General features: G+C 58.4%; 2 protein-coding genes across 12 annotated transcripts in view; both read left to right on the top strand.

Annotated features, from left to right (window-relative positions):
• Positions 1-17,378, top strand: part of MOB2 (MOB kinase activator 2) — a 77,514-nt gene that overhangs the window by 35,997 nt on the left and 24,139 nt on the right. Inside the window, exon 1 of one of the 8 annotated variants that reach the window (XM_045892992.2) lies at positions 6,112-6,264. The exons of the other annotated variants lie outside the window; for them this stretch is intronic. Coding sequence (XP_045748948.1) covers positions 6,263-6,264 — 2 coding nt within the window. The 5' untranslated portion in view covers positions 6,112-6,262. Of the gene's footprint in view, positions 1-6,111; positions 6,265-17,378 lie in introns of those variants that run through there. 8 annotated transcript variants of the gene reach the window in all.
• On the top strand, positions 6,281-17,342 carry LOC135362272 (uncharacterized). 4 transcript variants are annotated; one of them, XM_064575994.1, is made up of 3 exons: positions 6,281-12,696; positions 13,465-15,620; positions 16,673-17,342. In XM_064575994.1, the coding sequence occupies exon 1, from the start codon at positions 9,396-9,398 to the stop codon at positions 10,461-10,463; it is 1,068 nt and encodes a 355-aa protein (XP_064432064.1). In that variant the 5' UTR covers positions 6,281-9,395; the 3' UTR covers positions 10,464-12,696; positions 13,465-15,620; positions 16,673-17,342. The 4 variants fall into 4 exon arrangements, with proteins under 4 accessions (XP_064432064.1, XP_064432063.1, XP_064432065.1 ...); XM_064575993.1 differs by having other exon boundaries at positions 6,281-13,729; positions 14,078-15,620; XM_064575995.1 differs by having other exon boundaries at positions 6,281-14,346; positions 15,340-15,620.

Here is a 17,378-nt window from a genome sequence, read left to right as displayed (position 1 = left end):
TACCAGCCAGGCCCCCGTGGACACAGGCTGAGGCAGGTTCCAGCATCTTTGTTTCAAGCAGTCCTTCTTTCTGTTTCCTTACTTGTAAGTTGTTCTGAGTTTGAGTATTGGTGATAAATTCCTAGAAGTAGACTTTCCAGTCACAGGGTCTTCTCACTGTGCATTCCAGAACATTTTGTGAGGCAGCCTGTGTCTGGGGGGTTCAGGTGAGCCTCCCCAGCACTGGCTGTCCTTGTCCTTGATCAGAAACAAAAAAAATCATCTTGTCTTCTGTGGGGTTGCTTCTGAGTTAGGAAAATTGATCTCTTCTTCTTAGTTTATTGACTATTCATAGTTTTTTTTTCCTCTTATGGATGGTTTTTTCTTTGCCATTTATTGCTTTTTTGGGGGGGGGTCATGCTTTTCTTGCTGATTTGCAATTGTTCTAATTTGCATATTAGAAATTAATTCATTCAGGAGCATGTGTTAACACCGCTGCTGATGCTGGACCAAGTGCTGTCCACCAAGGTGGTCGCAGAAAATGACAGGCCCATTTCCCGCTCTCATTGAGCTCATATAGACGCAGCGGAGTCAGAGGAAGACTGTAGGGAACTGTGTGAGTTTTGGAGGGTTGAGGGTCTCAGGTGACATTTGGGCTGGGAGGGAGGAGTCTGTTCCGAGGCTTTTTGGGGCTAAGGACACAGCATGACAAGGGTTGTGAGGTGACCGTCTGTGTGTGTCCCTGGGGCCAGGCTGGCATGGCGGCATTGGGCAGGGACACACATCATGTGGGGCCTCGAAGACCCTTGAGAGTCCGTGAGCCTTCACAGCAGTTGGGGTCCTGGGGGACTTCGAGCTAAGAAGGGAGATGAACAGGCAAGCCTTCTGAAGACTGGGGTGGGGGGCCACAAGCAACTCCCATGCTGAGGAGGCACCAGGGCAGGAGGCCAGGCTCCTGTCTGGACCCTCTGTCCCCAGGTCGGCACGCTGTGCTGAGTGTCTCCTCCCCATGGCTTCTCTGAGCCTCCCCCTGAGGAATCTGAAGTATGGGCCTCGGCATGTCAGACTCTGGCTTTCCTCTCGCTTTCTGGAACTCCCATACCTGATGCCTTCCTCCTCATCTCAGAGAAGAAAACAGCACTTCCAATTAGAGGGGAACGTGCTGTGGGGGAGCAGGCAGAGGGGGAGGGGACCAGGGTCCCTTTTCCCAGCACGGCCTCGGCCTTCCCTTCTGCACCTGTCAGGGCCGGGCCTGTCCCAGGCCCCACATCCACAACAGGATGTGGACGGTGCTCGGCCACAGGGTGGCTGCCGGCAGTGCTCTCGTGTGGATGGAGTTCTGGGGGTTTCTGACCCTCATGCTCCTATTAACGGGGTAACCCAGGTGCCACTGGCTTTGCCTTGTGAGGCTATTGGGCCAACTCGGTACCTCCTGGCGCCCTGTGTCCTCCCTAGACCTGCGCTGTGCAGTGCTCTTGGGCTGTATCGTGCAGGGCTGTGAGGGGCAGGCTGACCCTTCAGTTGACTGACTGGGGCGACCTATGGGCCTGGGGGTGCTGTGGGGGAGAGCTCGTCCCCACCCCCCTTTGGCTCCTTGGCCTGTGCCTGTCTCACAGTAACCCCATCTCTGGAAGCTTCCCTCTGTGCTTCCACGATGTAGAGGTGGCCTTCTGTTTCTCTCCGGTATTTTTCTAATGAAAGGCTGTTCCTTCTATTTCAGTGTTTCAGGGTGGGGGGCAAGCTTGCCAGTGTTTGTGCTGAAGTCCCTGCAGGGAGTAAGGGCACTGGGAGGGGCCGGGCACAGGCGGCATCTCACTGGGCTCTGCTCCCCTCTCGTGTGGCCTCTGAGCTTCCTTCCTGGACTGAGCCTGGGCTAAATCTTGCAGCCCAGGCTTTTATACCAGTGGGGAGGGCGGGGCGACGTGGCAGGACCCACAGTGCCCTATTCTTAGGCAGGCTGGGCTGCATGCCTGCTGGGCTTGTAAAGGCTAGGGGGTGAAGAGGGGCGGTCACCTGTCCCCTGCCTTGAGCATACTGGCCTTCCTGAGCCCATGTACTCTCCCGGGGGAGTCAGCGCTGGTGCGCCTGCCCCTTGTCTGTAAACACCACGTCTGGCACTTGCCTGGGCTCTGAGGTGGGCAGGGGAGGGCTGGGGCACATGGGCTTTGCTGCTCTAAACAGAGTGGTGCTGTTGAGTCAGTGGGTCTCAGCCAGCCTGCCACGAGCAGGCCGCCTTGCTTATGCCCTGGCCAGCGGGCGCTTGTCTTGGCAGATGCCAGTGTGGGGGTCAGGAGGGAAGACTTGCCAGAGGTGCCTGCCACGTGGCCTGGACGCCCCTGCCCTCTGTGGTCAGCGGTGGCCAGGGGCCAGGCAGGATGACTAGGCAGGCTTCAACAGCCACTTTCATTGTTTGGAGCTTGGCTTGACTTGAACTTGGAACAGAACGATTTTGGTGGTGTGGTGGTGCATTTCTCTGCTTTCTGGATATGTGCTAAAATCCTGGCGCCCAGCCCTGTGTGGGCCACAGCCTACCTCCTCTTGCCATCCAGGCAGCTCTTTCAGCCGGACCCCACGCCTGCTCCCTGGTGACCTGGTAATCCATGGCTGCCCTGGTGCTGGGCTCCAGGAGAGCACTTGACCTCCAGCCTGACCCCTGCATGTCTTCCTCGCCTGCCGCCCAGAGGTTCTTCCCTGACCACCTCAGCCTGGTCTACAGGGGTGTTGGGCAAGTGTGTGAGTAATGCAGGGTGAGCCCCGCTTGGCCATGGGCCCGGGCCTGGCCCCAGCTCTCCTCCAACCCCCGTGTCTACATTTTTGCCTTGCCCGAGCAGCTTTGGCCCACACTCAGACGCCAGTACCAGGGTGAGCCTTGGAAGGGGCTCCTGTTTTCCGTGGCCAGTGTGCAGAGGAAACGGGTATCCTGTGTTGGGCATTTCCTCTCTTTGGTGTGAGATGCGGCAGTGGTGGGTTTGGGGCTTTCTCCCTCCTTCCTCTCTCTGCTGCTGGGGCTGGAGGGGAGCAGCGCAGCTGTGACAAGGCCACCCGGGGCCAGCTCTCTGCTCGGACAGCTGCTTTCCTTTCCAGATGTGCGCGTCCCCTCTTGCGGGGTGGGGGTGGTTCAGAGCAAGGGCTCTGGAGCAGACTCCCTGTGTCAGATCTCTGTCCCAGGGGATGTTCCAGACACCTGGAGGGCGAGCGCACCGTGCTGGGGGGGCTGCTGTTGCTGCGGACTTGTACGCAGGCATCACCCCCAGACACGGCGTCACCCCTCGTGGCAGAGGCAGTGGGAATGGGCTGGGGACGCTGAGTCCCAGGGCTCCAGTGGCTTGTTCTTCGCCGTCCTTCCCCTCTTGTGTGCACGGGGCTCCTGGCCCAGCAGGGTCTCGGGGAAGCCTGTGAAGGCTCTTTCTACCCAGCTCAGGGTGCGCCAAGTTAGGGCCTAGTGGCCTGGCGCGTGCTGAGCCACGTCATGGGTCCTGGCCACTTGTGTGCAGGGGCACCTGCCTAAGTGGACCTGGCCCGCTGTGGGCGGGATTGTGCCTCTGTCCTCTGTCCTGGACAGTGTGGAGTGGGGACCTCGGGCCGCAGGGCACCGGGTCAGCCCCTGCTCCAGTGGCCCTGACCACAGGAAACCTGCCCCGAAGCCAGCCACCACCTCCCAGCCCTGTCTCAGTCCTCCTACTCCCACTGCTGATGAGGGTTCCCCAAGCGCTCTCTGCTTGGTTCCAGCCTGGTTTTAGTTGTGTGACGACTCAAGCTTTCCCTCTTTCTGAACCCACGTGGGTGGTGACCGCCACGACATCGGCTGTCCGAAAGGACAGAAGTAGCATTCTTCGGGTCCCTCCCTGGCCGGTTCCATTAATGGGGGCAGCAAGCTCCCTGCCACAGAAGGTTTGCTTACATTCCAGGGGAGGAGCCTGGTGCGGTGGATGGACCCTGCCTGGCCATGCGTGCTGTTGGGGGGCTGCTGGGCCCCTGGGTGCGGCCCTGGGAAGGGGGTCGCCGGGGGCTGGCCGGCTGGCAGCTTCTCTCCAGGCCTCACCGGCTGCTGGGCGGGTGGGACCTTCCCTGGCGTGGGCAGAGCCGCTGGTGCTTGTGCAGAAAGGGGCTGGGAAGACGGGGCCGCTGCCCAGTGTACAGACAGGGCGTCACAAACGCTCCGTGAGAATAGTTCGTCACCACGTAGCGCGTGGGGAGAGCAAAGTTGCAAGTGTGTCTGCTTGTGGCTTTCAGATGAATAGACCACATTGCTGCCCACGACGTCCCGGAACCGGAAAGGCGCAGCATGCAGAGGCCCTCGCGGCCCTTCCCGTCGCACCCCCTGACTCTAGATTGTGCGCCGCGTGTCTGAGACCCCCCAGCGCCACTCCCCCCCTTGGTCTGTGGCTTCATGCAGTCTCCACTGCGTGGGACTCGAGGTTGGTGCCCCAGGCAGGAGCTCCTCCTTCCCTGTTGGCACGTGGTGTTCTTTGTGTGTGCGTGCCTCCGATCAGTGAAGAGCACGTATTTCCATTCGCCAGGACTCGCCAGTCTGAAGTGTGCCCTGTGATGTGCTCTGACAGACGTGTGTCGCTGTCGGACCCCCTCCCCCCACAGTGACGACGTGGAACATTCGATGCCCCTCTGCCGCACCCTTGGCCACCACTGCCCTTCTCCCCAGCACGGTTGTTCTGTGCTTGCTACGATTCGTGTCCACGGGATCGCAGAGTGTCGAGCGTTTGGGCTCTGCCTCGCTCATGGCACTGATGCTTTGAGGCCCGTCGGGTGGTTGTGTGTGTCTGTGCTGCGGTCCTTGTCGTGGCTGAGCTGTAGCCCCTTCTGCAGCTAAGACACAGTTTGCTTAGCCGCCTGCCGTTGTTGGCGTCTGGGTCGCTTTCAGCAGTTGGCGATCGCCAGCAGCGCTGCCGTGAACCGTCCCGATCCCGTCTTCGTCTCTCCCGCAGAGGCCGTAGACCTTCTGGGTCGCATGGGAGGTGCACGCGTGAGCGGGGAGGACTGCATTGCTCCTGAAGCTCCCGCCCCTTCCGCTCCCGCCAGCAGCGCTCGCCTCTCAGTGGCCTCCTCAGCCCTCGTAAGCACACGGACCCCCCAGCCTGTGGGAGTGGGGTGCTGTCTTGTGGTTTCCCTGCTGACTGATGCTGAGCGGCTGCTCACGTGCTTCTCAGCCCTCCTTTCCTTCTTTGGGGAAAGTGTCTTCTCAAATCCCTTGCCCACTTCTTAATGGGGTAGTTTGTCTTTCTATTTTAGAGTTTTGAGAGTGCTTTATCTGCTGTGGACGAAAGTCCTGTGTCGCTTTGCAGTTTGCTCATCCTCTCTTCCAGTCTGTGGCTCATCCGTCATTGTCTTCTAGGGACTGCGCTGGCTGTTCTGCGTGTGACACTGAGGTCTTGCTCCTGCTGTTTCCCAGAAGACTTTCCAAGCTGGCCCGTGCTCCTTTCTGTGTGTCATGCAAGCTCCAGGGGGGCCAGGGTCAGGCAGGCAGGGTGCCAGGCTGGGTGCGAGCACCTGTCTGTCTCTGTGTCCTTCTCAAGGTAGCAGGTGTGCACACAGCGAAGCTGGGAGGCAAGGGGAGAGGAGTTCTGACACCAGCCGTTTCACTGCGTATGCTTTTGGGCTTTATGGATCCATTCTCTGAAACTGTTTTTTGCACCCTCTTTGGATGTGGATATACCGGCAATGGAAACACTTGAGCCAGCCAGGAGCCTGGTTGCCAGGTCCCTTGTCTTTACAGGGACATCAGGGCTCATCCAGTGTTTTGAAATTTTTATTTATTTATTTATTTATTTATTTTCAAGGTTTTATTTATTTACTTGACAGAGTGAGAGAGGGAACACAAGCAGGGGGAGTGGGAGAGGGAGAAGCAGGCTTCCCGCGGAGCAGGGAGCCCAATGTGGGGCTCGATCCCAGGACCCCGGGGTCATGATCTGAGCTGAAGGCAGATGCTCAACTGACTGAGCCACCCAGGCGCCCCTGAAAATTTTATTGCTTCTTGTGCCAGTTGGACAGAAATGCCAGGAAAGCAGACAAAGGGTCGGGTGAAGTTAGCATGGTAGTGACCCTTCATCTCAGCTGGAAGGCTGTCAGGAGCATGTCCTCATGCCAGAGGCATCAGTCATCGAACTCTGTCTGCAGGTTGTGTTAAGAGCTCCCTGGGAAGATGACAAGATGAAGTCCTAGCCAATGAAACAGTTCACGGGAGAAGTGAGAAAGTGCTCGCGTCCTCACCGTGTTCCTGGTGCTGGGACACGGCCATCCACAAACCTGGTGGTGCCCGGCTTTCCTGATGTGAGTCCTGGTGTGGCCATGGGGGGAGGGGCATGACCAGTAAGCTGTGTGCTTGCAGAGAGCGAGGAGAACGGTGGGGGTTGACCGTGGTGGTGAGGGCGGCGCCTCTGGGGGCTGACGAGTGAGAACCCGGAAGGTCCGGAGACAGAGTCGAGGAGGGCCAGAGTGCCTCAGCCGTGAGGTGCCTGTGAGCTCCTGCTCTTAATGGCGTGGTCGGGGGCTGGCGTGGCCCAGCAGCGCAGGGGTCACGGCTGGGGAGGTGAGGGCAGGAGCCTTAGGGAGAAAGGAGCACAGTTGCCTAGTGGTCCCATGCGTGCACGCACAACTTACATAGAGCCGTACGTACAGCTGCCCACATACACACTCGCACAACTCGCATGGAATGCACACCCACCTACATACACTCACATTTGTACGTGTGTACGCACACGACTCATGCAGTCACACACACACACACAAGTACACACTCACACGCATACAGAACTCACATGTAATCATATACACGCATACACACACACAGTCACAGATACACACTTGGGCACTCATATGCAAATACATATACACTGCTTTGCAATACGTGGCCTCTGGAGGAGTCCTCGTGTGGGCTGGACAGTCCAGACTCTTGTCTTACATAGAGAAAAGCAGTAGACACAGGATTAATGGCTGGAAAACTTTCTTGGTCCACTTGATTGGGGGTTTGCGGAGACATTTTTGTGTTCATGCACCCGGCATCTACCCTATATAATGTCTTTAAGGGGTTTGTATGGATCTTCTTCATCGTGGGTTTTCTGGGCGTAAAAGGGGTATGAAGGTATCCACTCTGGTCGCCTCGGTGGGTTAGGAGGACCTGTTGAGATCATGCACGTGGGGCAGTGCCCGGAGAGTTCTGATGTGCAGATGTTCTGTTGTTTTGCCTGGGCTCCTTCTGGGAGCCAGCATTATGCCAGCTATTCTGGATCTAAAAATAGTGATAATCCTGTCTCTGGCCTTCCAGGCCTCTGAGGGGGTTCGGGGCTCTCCACCGTTGCTGTTCAGTGCCGTACAGGTTCTCTCACCCAGGATGCCAGCGTGCCCTGAACTATATATCGTGACTCGCCTTGTTTCCGAGAGGGCAGGCAGGGTCACAGGTCTGGAGCAGCGGGAGAGGGCGTCAGAACCCTTCTCTGAACCCTGCTCCCTCCTTCCAGCAGGCCTAGGCTGGCCTGTGCCCCCGGAGACACTGGGGAGAAGCCCCCACTCTTTCCCTGCTCGAGGGCCCCTTTCTGTGCCATGGTGTCTATGCCTCCAGCTGCTGACGGTGGGATCTGCCTGCTTCGAAGGCCGCTGCGGTCCGTAGAACCAAGGTCCAAGGCAGAATGCGTGTTTTCTGAAATACCCAGCTCCTCTCTCTCCCTGAGAGGTGCCTCCTTTCCTACAGGCCCTTTGATAACCAGGAAGGAGGGAGAGCCACCTGTCCGAAAGGTCTGGTGAGCAGGCGCTTCTTTCTTGTGGGGCTGAAGTCGGTGGCCGCCCGTTCTGGATTTCTTCCTGAGAGTGCTCCCTCCAAGCGCGAGGCTTGTGAGGAATGGTCCTCGCCAGCCAGGCTCGTCAGGTGGGGCCTCTTCTCCTGCCGGGTGCAGCCCTCACTTGGGAACAAAGCAGTGGGACAGCAAGGAGGCAGCTCTGGTGGCTCGGTGCCCCTGGCCTGGGTGGCCTGAGACGTCTGAGTGTGAGAAGGTTCTCCACCCGTGGAGGGGCTCACCCGCCTTTGGAACTGCACGGGGCTGGCCTCGTCTAGGCGGTGCTGGCTGAGCGCGCCCTCGTGCTCTGGGGGCCTTGCTCCGCTGACCAGTGCCTGGACAGGTTGCTGCATCCCTGTCTTCGGGGCTGGACGGGGCTCTTGTCAGGGCCGCTGGACCGAGCCGAGGGTTCCGTGCCTCCACACAACGGCAGACAGATGTCACCTGAGGTGACAGTTCCAGCACCATGGTCACCCAGGGCCTCTGGGCGGCTCTGTGGCAGCCTGGGGGCAGCCCTGTCACCTGAGCCCTGCACTTGCATCCGCTCCTGTCCTCTGCCCCTCTCGTCCTGTTGCCATGCCCCGGGCCGCCTGCCAGCCCATCCCAGACTGGCCGTCCCGCCTTCTCCACACAGGTCAGGCCTCTGCTCATGGCTCTCCCACTCGCACCCTTCAGGGGTTCCCACATGCCTCAGGCACAGTTCAGACCTCAGCCCCACTGCCCCCTGTCTCTTTAGCCCTCTCCACATGGCTCTCCTCTGCACACCGTCCTTTCCAGGGGTCTGCATGGGCTATTCCCTGCACAGATTCTTCTTTTCCTTGCCCTCCTGACTCCTCTTCCCTCAGCCCTCACCCATCTGGACCCTTGCCCACAGCATGTTGGGGTCGGGTGCTCATGTGTGCTCGGGGCTAGGTGAGCTCACTCACTGCCCCACTCAGAGCTCCGCTAGGCGCTGGTGCACCTTTATGGACTGAGTGAAGGGCATGGATGTGCAGAGCCTGTGGGCGTGGACAGTGCGCCTCTCTCTCTCTCTCTCTCTCTCTCTCTCTCTCACGTACCACACCTAAGCCGTGCGCACTCCTTGGACAGGCTCCCTGAGGAGGTGGTCCCGTTTGCTGGGGAGCAGTATTCTGGCCTGAGGCTGCATTGTGGGTGTGGAGGAGCCGGGGGGGCCTCAGCAAGCCCGCTGCCAGCATGCAGTAACGCTCTGCTCGGTGCTTAGGGCACCCTCAGCCTGGCCACGTGTCTGCTGCCTTTAGTAGGTGTTGGCTCCTGGAGAGCGCGCCAGGGGTCAGAATGCCAGTGTTCACAAAGGTGAGCCCCCCACCCCCAGGAGCTCGCAGGGCATGTGGGGGTGAAGCCACCTTCCCCACATTGGCAAGCAACACACATGCTGTCCTGTCCAAGTCACTGTGCAGTTAAAGGGGTGTGCGGACACCGAGGAGGCCGCCGCTTACGCCTGGATTCTTCCGGGGCTGAACGTCAGGTCTTCCTCCCTGTGGCAGTCCTGTGGAGGACAGGCTTTCACGGTGGCCTGCAAGGCCTCAGGTTGGTGGCGGGCAGAATGCACACGCGTGGGTCTGTGTGCAGTTGGGGGGATTGGGGTTTTCGGTGGCAGGCAGCAGAGCCCTGATGGGGTGCGGGTCTTCTCCAGAAGGACCACATCAGAAAGACCTTTTTCTGTCCTCGCTTCCGTATTTAACAGCGGGCTGGCCGGCGCGCCCCTCTCCACACATGTTCTTTTTGTGCCCCCCGTGTGCCAGGCACGCTCTCCGGGTATGGAACGTAGCGCTGAGGAAGCAGCACGCACCCCAGCCCCCCGATCTGGCATTTCCTGGGAGCGGGCAGAGCCAGCCACGCATTTCTGTGCGGCTCAGCCCAGCCCGGCACAGACTGGCCCTCTGTCCACACTTGTGGGAGGGGCGGGGGGGAGGGTGGCGCCCACCCAGCGCCCTCGCTCCCTCCTGGCGCCCAGCACGTTTGCAGACAGAATCACTGTCCTGTTGTGGCCGCCCCGTGTCCCCCATCGTGGAGGGAGCAGCGAGCACGCACAGGCCCCTGGCCAGGCCTGGATGCTGCACCAGGGGACATCTGCGTGGTGCTGGCACGGTGTGGTGGTGCCCTTGGGGCGCCTGGGCCCTGCTGCTCCAGGCCTGGGGAGGCACTGGGGGCGGAGGCAACCTGCAGGAGCCAGGAGAGGGGCCAGGCTCCTGGCCGAGCACCGGGAGGAGGCAGGGGCAGCACGCAGCTGTGCTGGAGGACGCAGGGGTGGGGTGGGGGGGCTGGCTGCGTGTCGCAGTGCCTGACCCAGAGCGGGAATCACGGGCACTTAACGCCTCCGGCCTTGGGCCTTCTGCTGCCTTCAGCTGGAGTCCGCTTACTTCAGATGGACAGTACACCTTTCCCCTGAGGACCCTGGCCCCAGGCAGGCACTCTAATGCGGGTGTCCTTCTGCATCAGCCCTCTTGTGGGGCGACATGGTGTTTTAGGGGATGTGGCTCCCTTCCAGGCAGGTGCGTGTGTTTAGAGTTGCCATCCAGCCTCGTGTGGGTGACTGAGCACCCGGGCAGCATCCTGGGACAGAGAGAACAGACCGGAGGGGCACGGGAGGGAGGAGGGAGACCCGTCGGCCGCTGCCGTCCTGCAGTGAGAGCAAGGGGGGCTTCCGCCAGGGCGGCTGGGCCGATGCGCTCTAGATAGCCCGGAGGCCCTGCTGGCGGACGGGTGTGGCGGGAGCCGGGAGAGTGGAGCACGGGTCTCCTGAGGAGCCAGGAGGGGCCACGCTGGAAGGGCAGGCTGAGTGTACGTACGGTGCCCGTCAGCATGGACGGGAGCTGCCAAGGTCTGCCGGCCGTACCTGACACACACTGGCCTGTACGTGTTCCCGTGCGTGTGCACAGCCAACAGCCACAGGGCCCTCTCCACAGTCAAGGACGGGGACCCACCCATCAGCCCCTTCCAGGCAACCCCGGCATGCTTCTCTCGTTACGGATTAGTGACATTTTGCGGCCGCTTAGTGAGCGAAATCCCCTCAGCGTGAGTTTGCCATTGCCCACATTGTTGTGTGTGTCGGGAGGTCGTCGTCCGTGTCCTCGGGTGGGACTCTGGCACAGGCAGGCCTAGCCGGTCCATCTGTCCACCTGCCGGGGGCCGTGGGGGCTGTTTCCCCACGTGCGCACAGGTCTGTGTACAGACACATGCCTTCTCTTCCCTGGAGGGTCTGGGTCGAACGACACGTACGTTGAACATTTTAAGGAACTGCTGAGCCGTGTTGTGCGGCGATCACGCCCCCGACCCCGGTGCCAGCCGCGAATGGGAGTCCCGGAGTTCGCCCCTGGTCAGCCCCGGGCGCGTGCCCGCAGGCTCCACAGTCGTGGCCCTTCGAGGGGAGCGAGGCCGTGGCTCGTGTGGTTTTACGCCGCCTTTCCTCAGGACCTAATGACCTCCAGCGCTTCATCTGTGCCGACTCTGCTCCTGTGGTGAGGGGGGTCTGCTGAGACCGCTTGCCTGTTTCCTACTGGGTTTGGTCTTCTTGTTGAGTCATGGGGGGCATTAAACCTTCTAGATGCAAGTCCTCTGTCAGACATGTGCTTTAAGAGGGTGTCCCTCGGCCTGCAGCTTGTCCCCAAGCGGCTTGCTGGGCGGTGTGGGCTCACGGGGGGTGGGGGGGCTGCTCCTTGCTTCAGAGCCTTTTCCCAGTTTCCATTTTGGGAAGCCTCTCTTGCTGCGTCTTCAGGTTCATTCGTCCTTGCTCTTGCTGCGTTCGGTTGGCTGTTAATCCTATCCAGAAATTCAGTTTGGATCTTTTTTTTTTTTTTTTTTTTTGAAGATTTTATTTATTTATTTGAGAGAGAGAGAATGAGAGACAGAGAGCATGAGAGGGGGGAGGGTCAGAGGGAGAAGCAGGCTCCTCGCCGAGCAGGGAGCCCGATGCGGGACTCGATCCCGGGACTCCAGGATCGTGACCTGAGCCGAAGGCAGTCGCTTAACCAACTGAGCCGCCCAGGTGCCCTCAATTTGGATCTTAAAGCAAGTTTTCCCTGTCTCTCCCTAACATGCTCAGTGTTTCCTGCAGCTTCTGGAGCAGGTGGGGACACAGCTGTGCTGAGCTTCGCATGTTGTCTTCATCTTCTGTCATCTGGCCATTTTGGGGTCCTTTTCCATCGATTGCTTGACTCTTAACAATGGGTTGCATTTTCCTCCTTCCTTGAAGGCTTGGCATTCCCGACTAGATGAAAGACCATGTGAGCTCTGCCTTTTTTGGTCTGCATGTTTTTGTACGTTTATAGCTATTCCTGAGCTGTGTTGCTTGGACTCCTTTTGGAAACGGTTGCTCATCTTCAGTTCTTGCCTGTGTTCTCCATTTGCTGGGGTTATGGTGCTGTTCCACGGAGAGCTAATGCTTCTCACTGCTGATCCACACCTTCTCGAGTATTACATCTGACACCATGGGCCAAGTTTTTCCACTCTGACCAGCGGCGAAGGGACTCCTTCCAGCCCCCACGTGAGCCTCGAGGACTGTCCCTCCACCCCTCCCAGGGGGCTCATACCACCCCTCGGTAGTTCCCTTACAAACAGCCCAGCCAGTGCTCGGCCAAGGACCCCCTGGGGCCCTGAGCACATCCGTGCAGCTCTCTCCTCTTGGGTGCCCTGCCCCTCAACCTCTGGCTGCTCTGGCCTCCCCGGCCTCCCAGTGGAGACTGGTCAACTCAGGGCCCCCCTGGGCTTCTGCCTGTGGTGCAGGCTTCCCTTGTCAGCTCCCGTCCCCAGGGTCACTATGCTCTGTTGTCTGGGGTCTTGAAAGCCGTCACACATTGTATCCAGTGTCCTGTTGTTTCAGGCAGGAGGTAAAGTCCGGTCCCTGTTACTGCACCTTGACCAGGGTGGATGCCCTGATTGGAAGTTGTGTTTTGAGGACCTTCTGGTTTGAAAGGTGCGCACACTTAGCAAAACCGAGTTCCCCAGACTTGCTTTCTTCAGCGTGTGAAAGCAGTGGGCCCTTTGGTGGCAGAGAAGGGCAGCCCTTGGCATGGGAAAGCCCTGTTTCCGTTCGCTCCTTTGGTGGGACGTGTGCGTTTGGGGGTGGGGTGCACACTGGCTGCCCTGTGGTCCCACTGAGCTTCCAGTCACGTCCCCCGGCCACGCGGTGATCACAGTGCCAGGCCTGGTGGGACCGCCGGCTTCCCCCCCCCCCCCCGCCACAGCACAGGGCCACCATGGAGCACCTGCCCAAGTCAGGACTGCTGGGTTTCCAGAAGCTCCTGGAACACACGTGCAGAGCAAGACTTGACTTGCAACCCACGCAGGTTAGAGGGACAACTCCAGAGGGTACTCGTCTCCCTCGTGCCTCCTCTGGAGGAATGGAAGTCCCCACCCAGGCCAAGCAGAGGTGGGCCTGGGTGTGAGGAGACAGGACAGGGTCTCGGCAGCAGAGACATGCCTCCCTCCCTCCTGCTGGGCAGTTCTGGGGAAGTCAGGATAGTCACCACTGGTTGTTCTTAGACTTTGCTTTAAAAGTATGAGTTTGCCCCACAAAGTGCCCCCTTCCATTTGCTGTGAAAGCCAGTGGTGCCACTGGCCAAGTGCAGACCATGCCTGGAGGGATCCAGGGAGCACCCTCACCCCTGCCACGTGCCTGTGTGCCCCACGTCCCCCTAGAAGGCCCCACGTGCAGAGCCAGAAGCCCTTGCTGTCCGTGCAGATGCGAGGAGGAAGACATGCTTTCCGTCACCGTGGACAAGAGTGTGGCATTCCTGACCTGGCCGAGCGGTGCCTCTGTTGGTTCTCCAGGGATGTCGCTGTGGACCTGACTCCTCGCACGCCAGTTCACACTCACATGGGCTCTGCTGTACCGTGTGTGACATCATCATGCACTGCGGCCCGGGGCTTGACTGTCCCAAGGCAGCCCCCGCACACTGAGGGAGGGTGCTGCCAAGGACGCCATGAGCCCGGGTGTTCACGAGCAGGTCTGTCTCTTGGCTGGAGGCTGGGTTCATGTCCAGATTTAAATGAGGAGTGTGTAGTTAAGGGTGTGGTTTCAGTGGGCATGTGGGCTCTAAGCTCTGTTCCGCATTCACACCCAGTAAGACCCTAATCTTCCTGTTCTCTTCCCTTCACCCCATCGCCCGAGCTACTCTGAAGCAAATTCTGGAGCCGTGACAGGACAGGAATGCTTTTCCTTAAACAGAGAGCATTTTGTTATCGTATCAGAGCAGCAGTCCTTGTAATAACATTACATATCCAATCAGTGTTCATGGATTCAAGGAAATTCCGTATGTTGCAGTTCGATGACAGGTTTTATAATTCTTTTTTAGCTTTGTATTTTGAAATGATTATAAACCCACAAGAAATTGCAAAAGCAGCCCGGAGAATCCAGTGTCCCATTCAGCCAGCCCCTGCGTGGTGACACCGCACACAACTGCGGTGTAAGAGGGTGATGTTGGCACAGCACTGTTGACTAGGTTGCAGACTTGGCGAGTCTCAGTCCGCAGGCCCTCCGCCGTCTCTGTTCTCCCTGTGGGCCCGTGGAGGAGACCCAGCAGCCACCCCGCGGGAGAGTTCAGCACATTCCTCCGTGTGTCCTGTAAGTTGTCAGCTATCCCGAGACACTAGTTGGATGGAGTTCTTCTTTGGGGGTAAGACTCCTCGGCGGGGGTGGTGTCCCTCCAGTCGGAGGCTTGTGCTCTCGGGCTGTCTGTGACTTGCTTGCGGACTCTCGACCGCTGCCCAGAATCACTCCTTTGTTGGCATTACAAAGGCCCCATCGTAGCCTCCCTTCCCCGCTGGTCCGATGGAATACTTGCGTAAGGAAAACCTTGCCCTCCTCAACTAAGCAGGCTCCTTGAGGAGCGGGACAAGTGCTCACTCTGTCCTTTCATTGACTGTCCTTCAGAATAGGCGTTGGTTCTTTGCCATCCTCCAAAGGTAAACAGCGAAGTGTTTTTGTGAAGAAAAGTACCGTTAGACAAAGGTTTGAACACCTCTGTTTCAAGGGTTGGGTTGTTGTCCTTCCCTGTATCCTTAAATTGCCCCACCCTTGGCCATGGAATGTCTTCAGGCTAGCCCTGAGTCATGGTGACGGTGATCCTCCTGGCGTCAGACACCGTTGCAGTCCTTTCCCCTGACAGCAGGGTACACACCTGGAATCCGTGCTCGGGAACCCGCCTGGCTGCCGCAGGGGCAGCGACGTGTAGAGGCCACAGTCTGGACATCAGGTGTGCCCTCCGTTTCTGAGCTGGTTATGTTTTCTTGGCCTTCTCAGTGGACAGAGGTAGAAAAGGTGTGAGTGTAGAGGACCCGTGAGTTCTTCTGGGTCCTTCAAATCCAGGTTCAGGACCTCCCCTTCATCTGCATCTCCACACCTCAAAGCCTGTTCTCAGCCATACCAACCCCCTGTGCCCATTCCACGCCAACCATACCCACAAGAGGAGCACAGAAAGCAGAAACCCCGCGAGTGGGAGCACGTGCAGGGTGGACCCTCCCGCACACTCGGCGGGAAAGGAAGCCGGTGCAGCAGCCGTGGAAAACGGCGTGGCGGTTCTCAAACAGCTGAAAATGGAGTGACCATGTGTTCCAGCGATTCCTCTTCTAGGTATTGACCCAGAGAACCGAAAGCAGGGACGCGAGTGGATGCTTGCACACCCACGTTCACAGCCGCCGACACAGGGAAGCAGCCCAAGCGTCGTCGACGGACGAGCGGATAAACGTGGTCCATCCACACACCGGACCGTCACTCAGCCTGAACATGGAGGGACACGCTGACACCTGCCAGAGCGTGGATGGACCTGGGGGACGTGATGCTGAGTGAGATAGGCCAGACACAGAGGGACAAGTACTGCAGGATTCCCCCCACATGAGGTCCTTAGAGTCTCCAGATTCACAGGGAACAGAGTGGACGGTGGGCGCCGGGGGAGGGGCGGGGGTCGGTGACTCAGGGGGACAGAGAGTGGACGGTGGGCGCCAGGGGAGGGGTGGGGGTCAGTGACTCAGGGGGACAGAGAGTGGACGGTGGCACCGGGGGAGGGATGGGGGTTGGTGACTTGGGGACAGAGAGTGGACGGTGGGCACCGGGGGAGGGGCGGGGGTCGGTGACTCAGGGGGACAGAGAGTGGACGGTGGGCACTGGGGGAGGGATGGGGGTTGGTGACTCGGGGACAGAGAGTGGACGGTGGGCGCTGGGGCCGGGGGAGGGATGGGGGTCAGTGACTCGGGGACAGAGAGTGGACGGTGGGCACCAGGGGAGGGATGGGGGTCGGTGACTCGGGGACAGAGAGTGGACGGTGGGCACCAGGGGAGGGATGGGGGTCGGTGACTCGGGGACAGAGAGTGGACGGTGGGCACCAGGGGAGGGATGGGGGTCGGTGACTCGGGGACAGAGAGTGGACGGTGGGGGCCGGGGGAGGGATGGGGGTCGGTGACTCAGGGGGACAGAGAGTGGACGGTGGGCACCGGGGGAGGGGCGGGGGTCGGTGACTCAGGGGGACAGAGAGTGGACGGTGGGCGCCGGGGCCGGGGGAGGGATGGGAGTCGGTATTTCATGAGGATAGTTTCCATTTGGGAAGATGGGAAGTTGTCACCATTGGTGAGGACAGCTGTACAACATTGTGAATGTGCTTAACGCCCCTGAGCTGTGCTCTTAGAGATGGTGAAGACAGGTACATTTATGTGTATTTTGCCACAATAAAAAAAGATTGTTTAGAAATGTTGATCTTTTAAATAAATTCAAAATGGATGAAAGATCTAAATGTGAGACAGGAACCATCAAAATCCTAGAGGAGAACATAGGCAGCAGCCTCTGTGACCTCATCTCTAGCAATTTCTTACTAGACATGTCACTGGAGGCAAGGAAAATAAAAGCAAAAATGAACTATTTTTTTTTTTAAGGATTTTTTTATTTATTTATCTGACAGAGAGAGAGACAGCGAGAGCAGGAACACAAGCAGGGAGAGTGGGAGAGGGAGAAGCAGGCTTCCCGCCGAGCAGGGAGCCCGATGTGGGACTCGATCCCAGGACCCCAGGATCATGACCTGAGCCAAAGGCAGACGCTTAACGACTGAGTCACCCAGGCGCCCCGCAAAAATGAACTATTGAGTTTTCAAGATAAAAGCTTCTGCACAGCGAAGGAAACAATCAGCAGAACTAAAAGGCAGCCTACGGATGAGAGAAGATATTTGCAAATGACATACGGGATAAAGGATTAATATCTAAAATCTATAAAGAACTTACCAAACTCAACACCCAAAAAACAAATAATCCAGTTAAGAAACGGGCAGAAGACATGAATAGACACTTTTCCAGAGAAGACATCCAGATGGCCAATAGACACAGGAAAGGATGCTCAACTTCACTCATCATCAGGGAAATACAAATCAAAACCACACTGAGATACCACCTCACACCAGTCAGAATGGCTAAAATGAACAACACAAACAACATGTGTTGGAGAGGATGTGGAGAAAGGGGAACCCTCTTAACACTGTTGGTGGGAATGCAAACTGGTGCAGCCACTCCGGAAAACAGTATGGAGGTTCCTCAAGATGTTAAGAATAGAGCTGCCCTATGACCCAGCAATTGCACCACTAGGTATTCACCCAGAGGTTCCAAAAATAAAGCTTT

Source organism: Mirounga angustirostris, unplaced genomic scaffold (assembly GCF_029215605.1).
Source record: "Mirounga angustirostris isolate CCGP_5_RB_7025 unplaced genomic scaffold, mMirAng1.0.hap1 SCAF_13, whole genome shotgun sequence".
Classification (NCBI taxonomy): domain Eukaryota; kingdom Metazoa; phylum Chordata; class Mammalia; order Carnivora; family Phocidae; genus Mirounga; species Mirounga angustirostris.
This window is presented reverse-complemented; position numbering and strand designations above follow the sequence as displayed.

Excerpts from the sequence above, each read along its gene's own strand:
- LOC135362272 (XM_064575994.1), top strand. The coding sequence starts at position 9,396 with ATGGGGTGCGGGTCTTCTCCAGAAGGACCACATCAGAAAGACCTTTTT.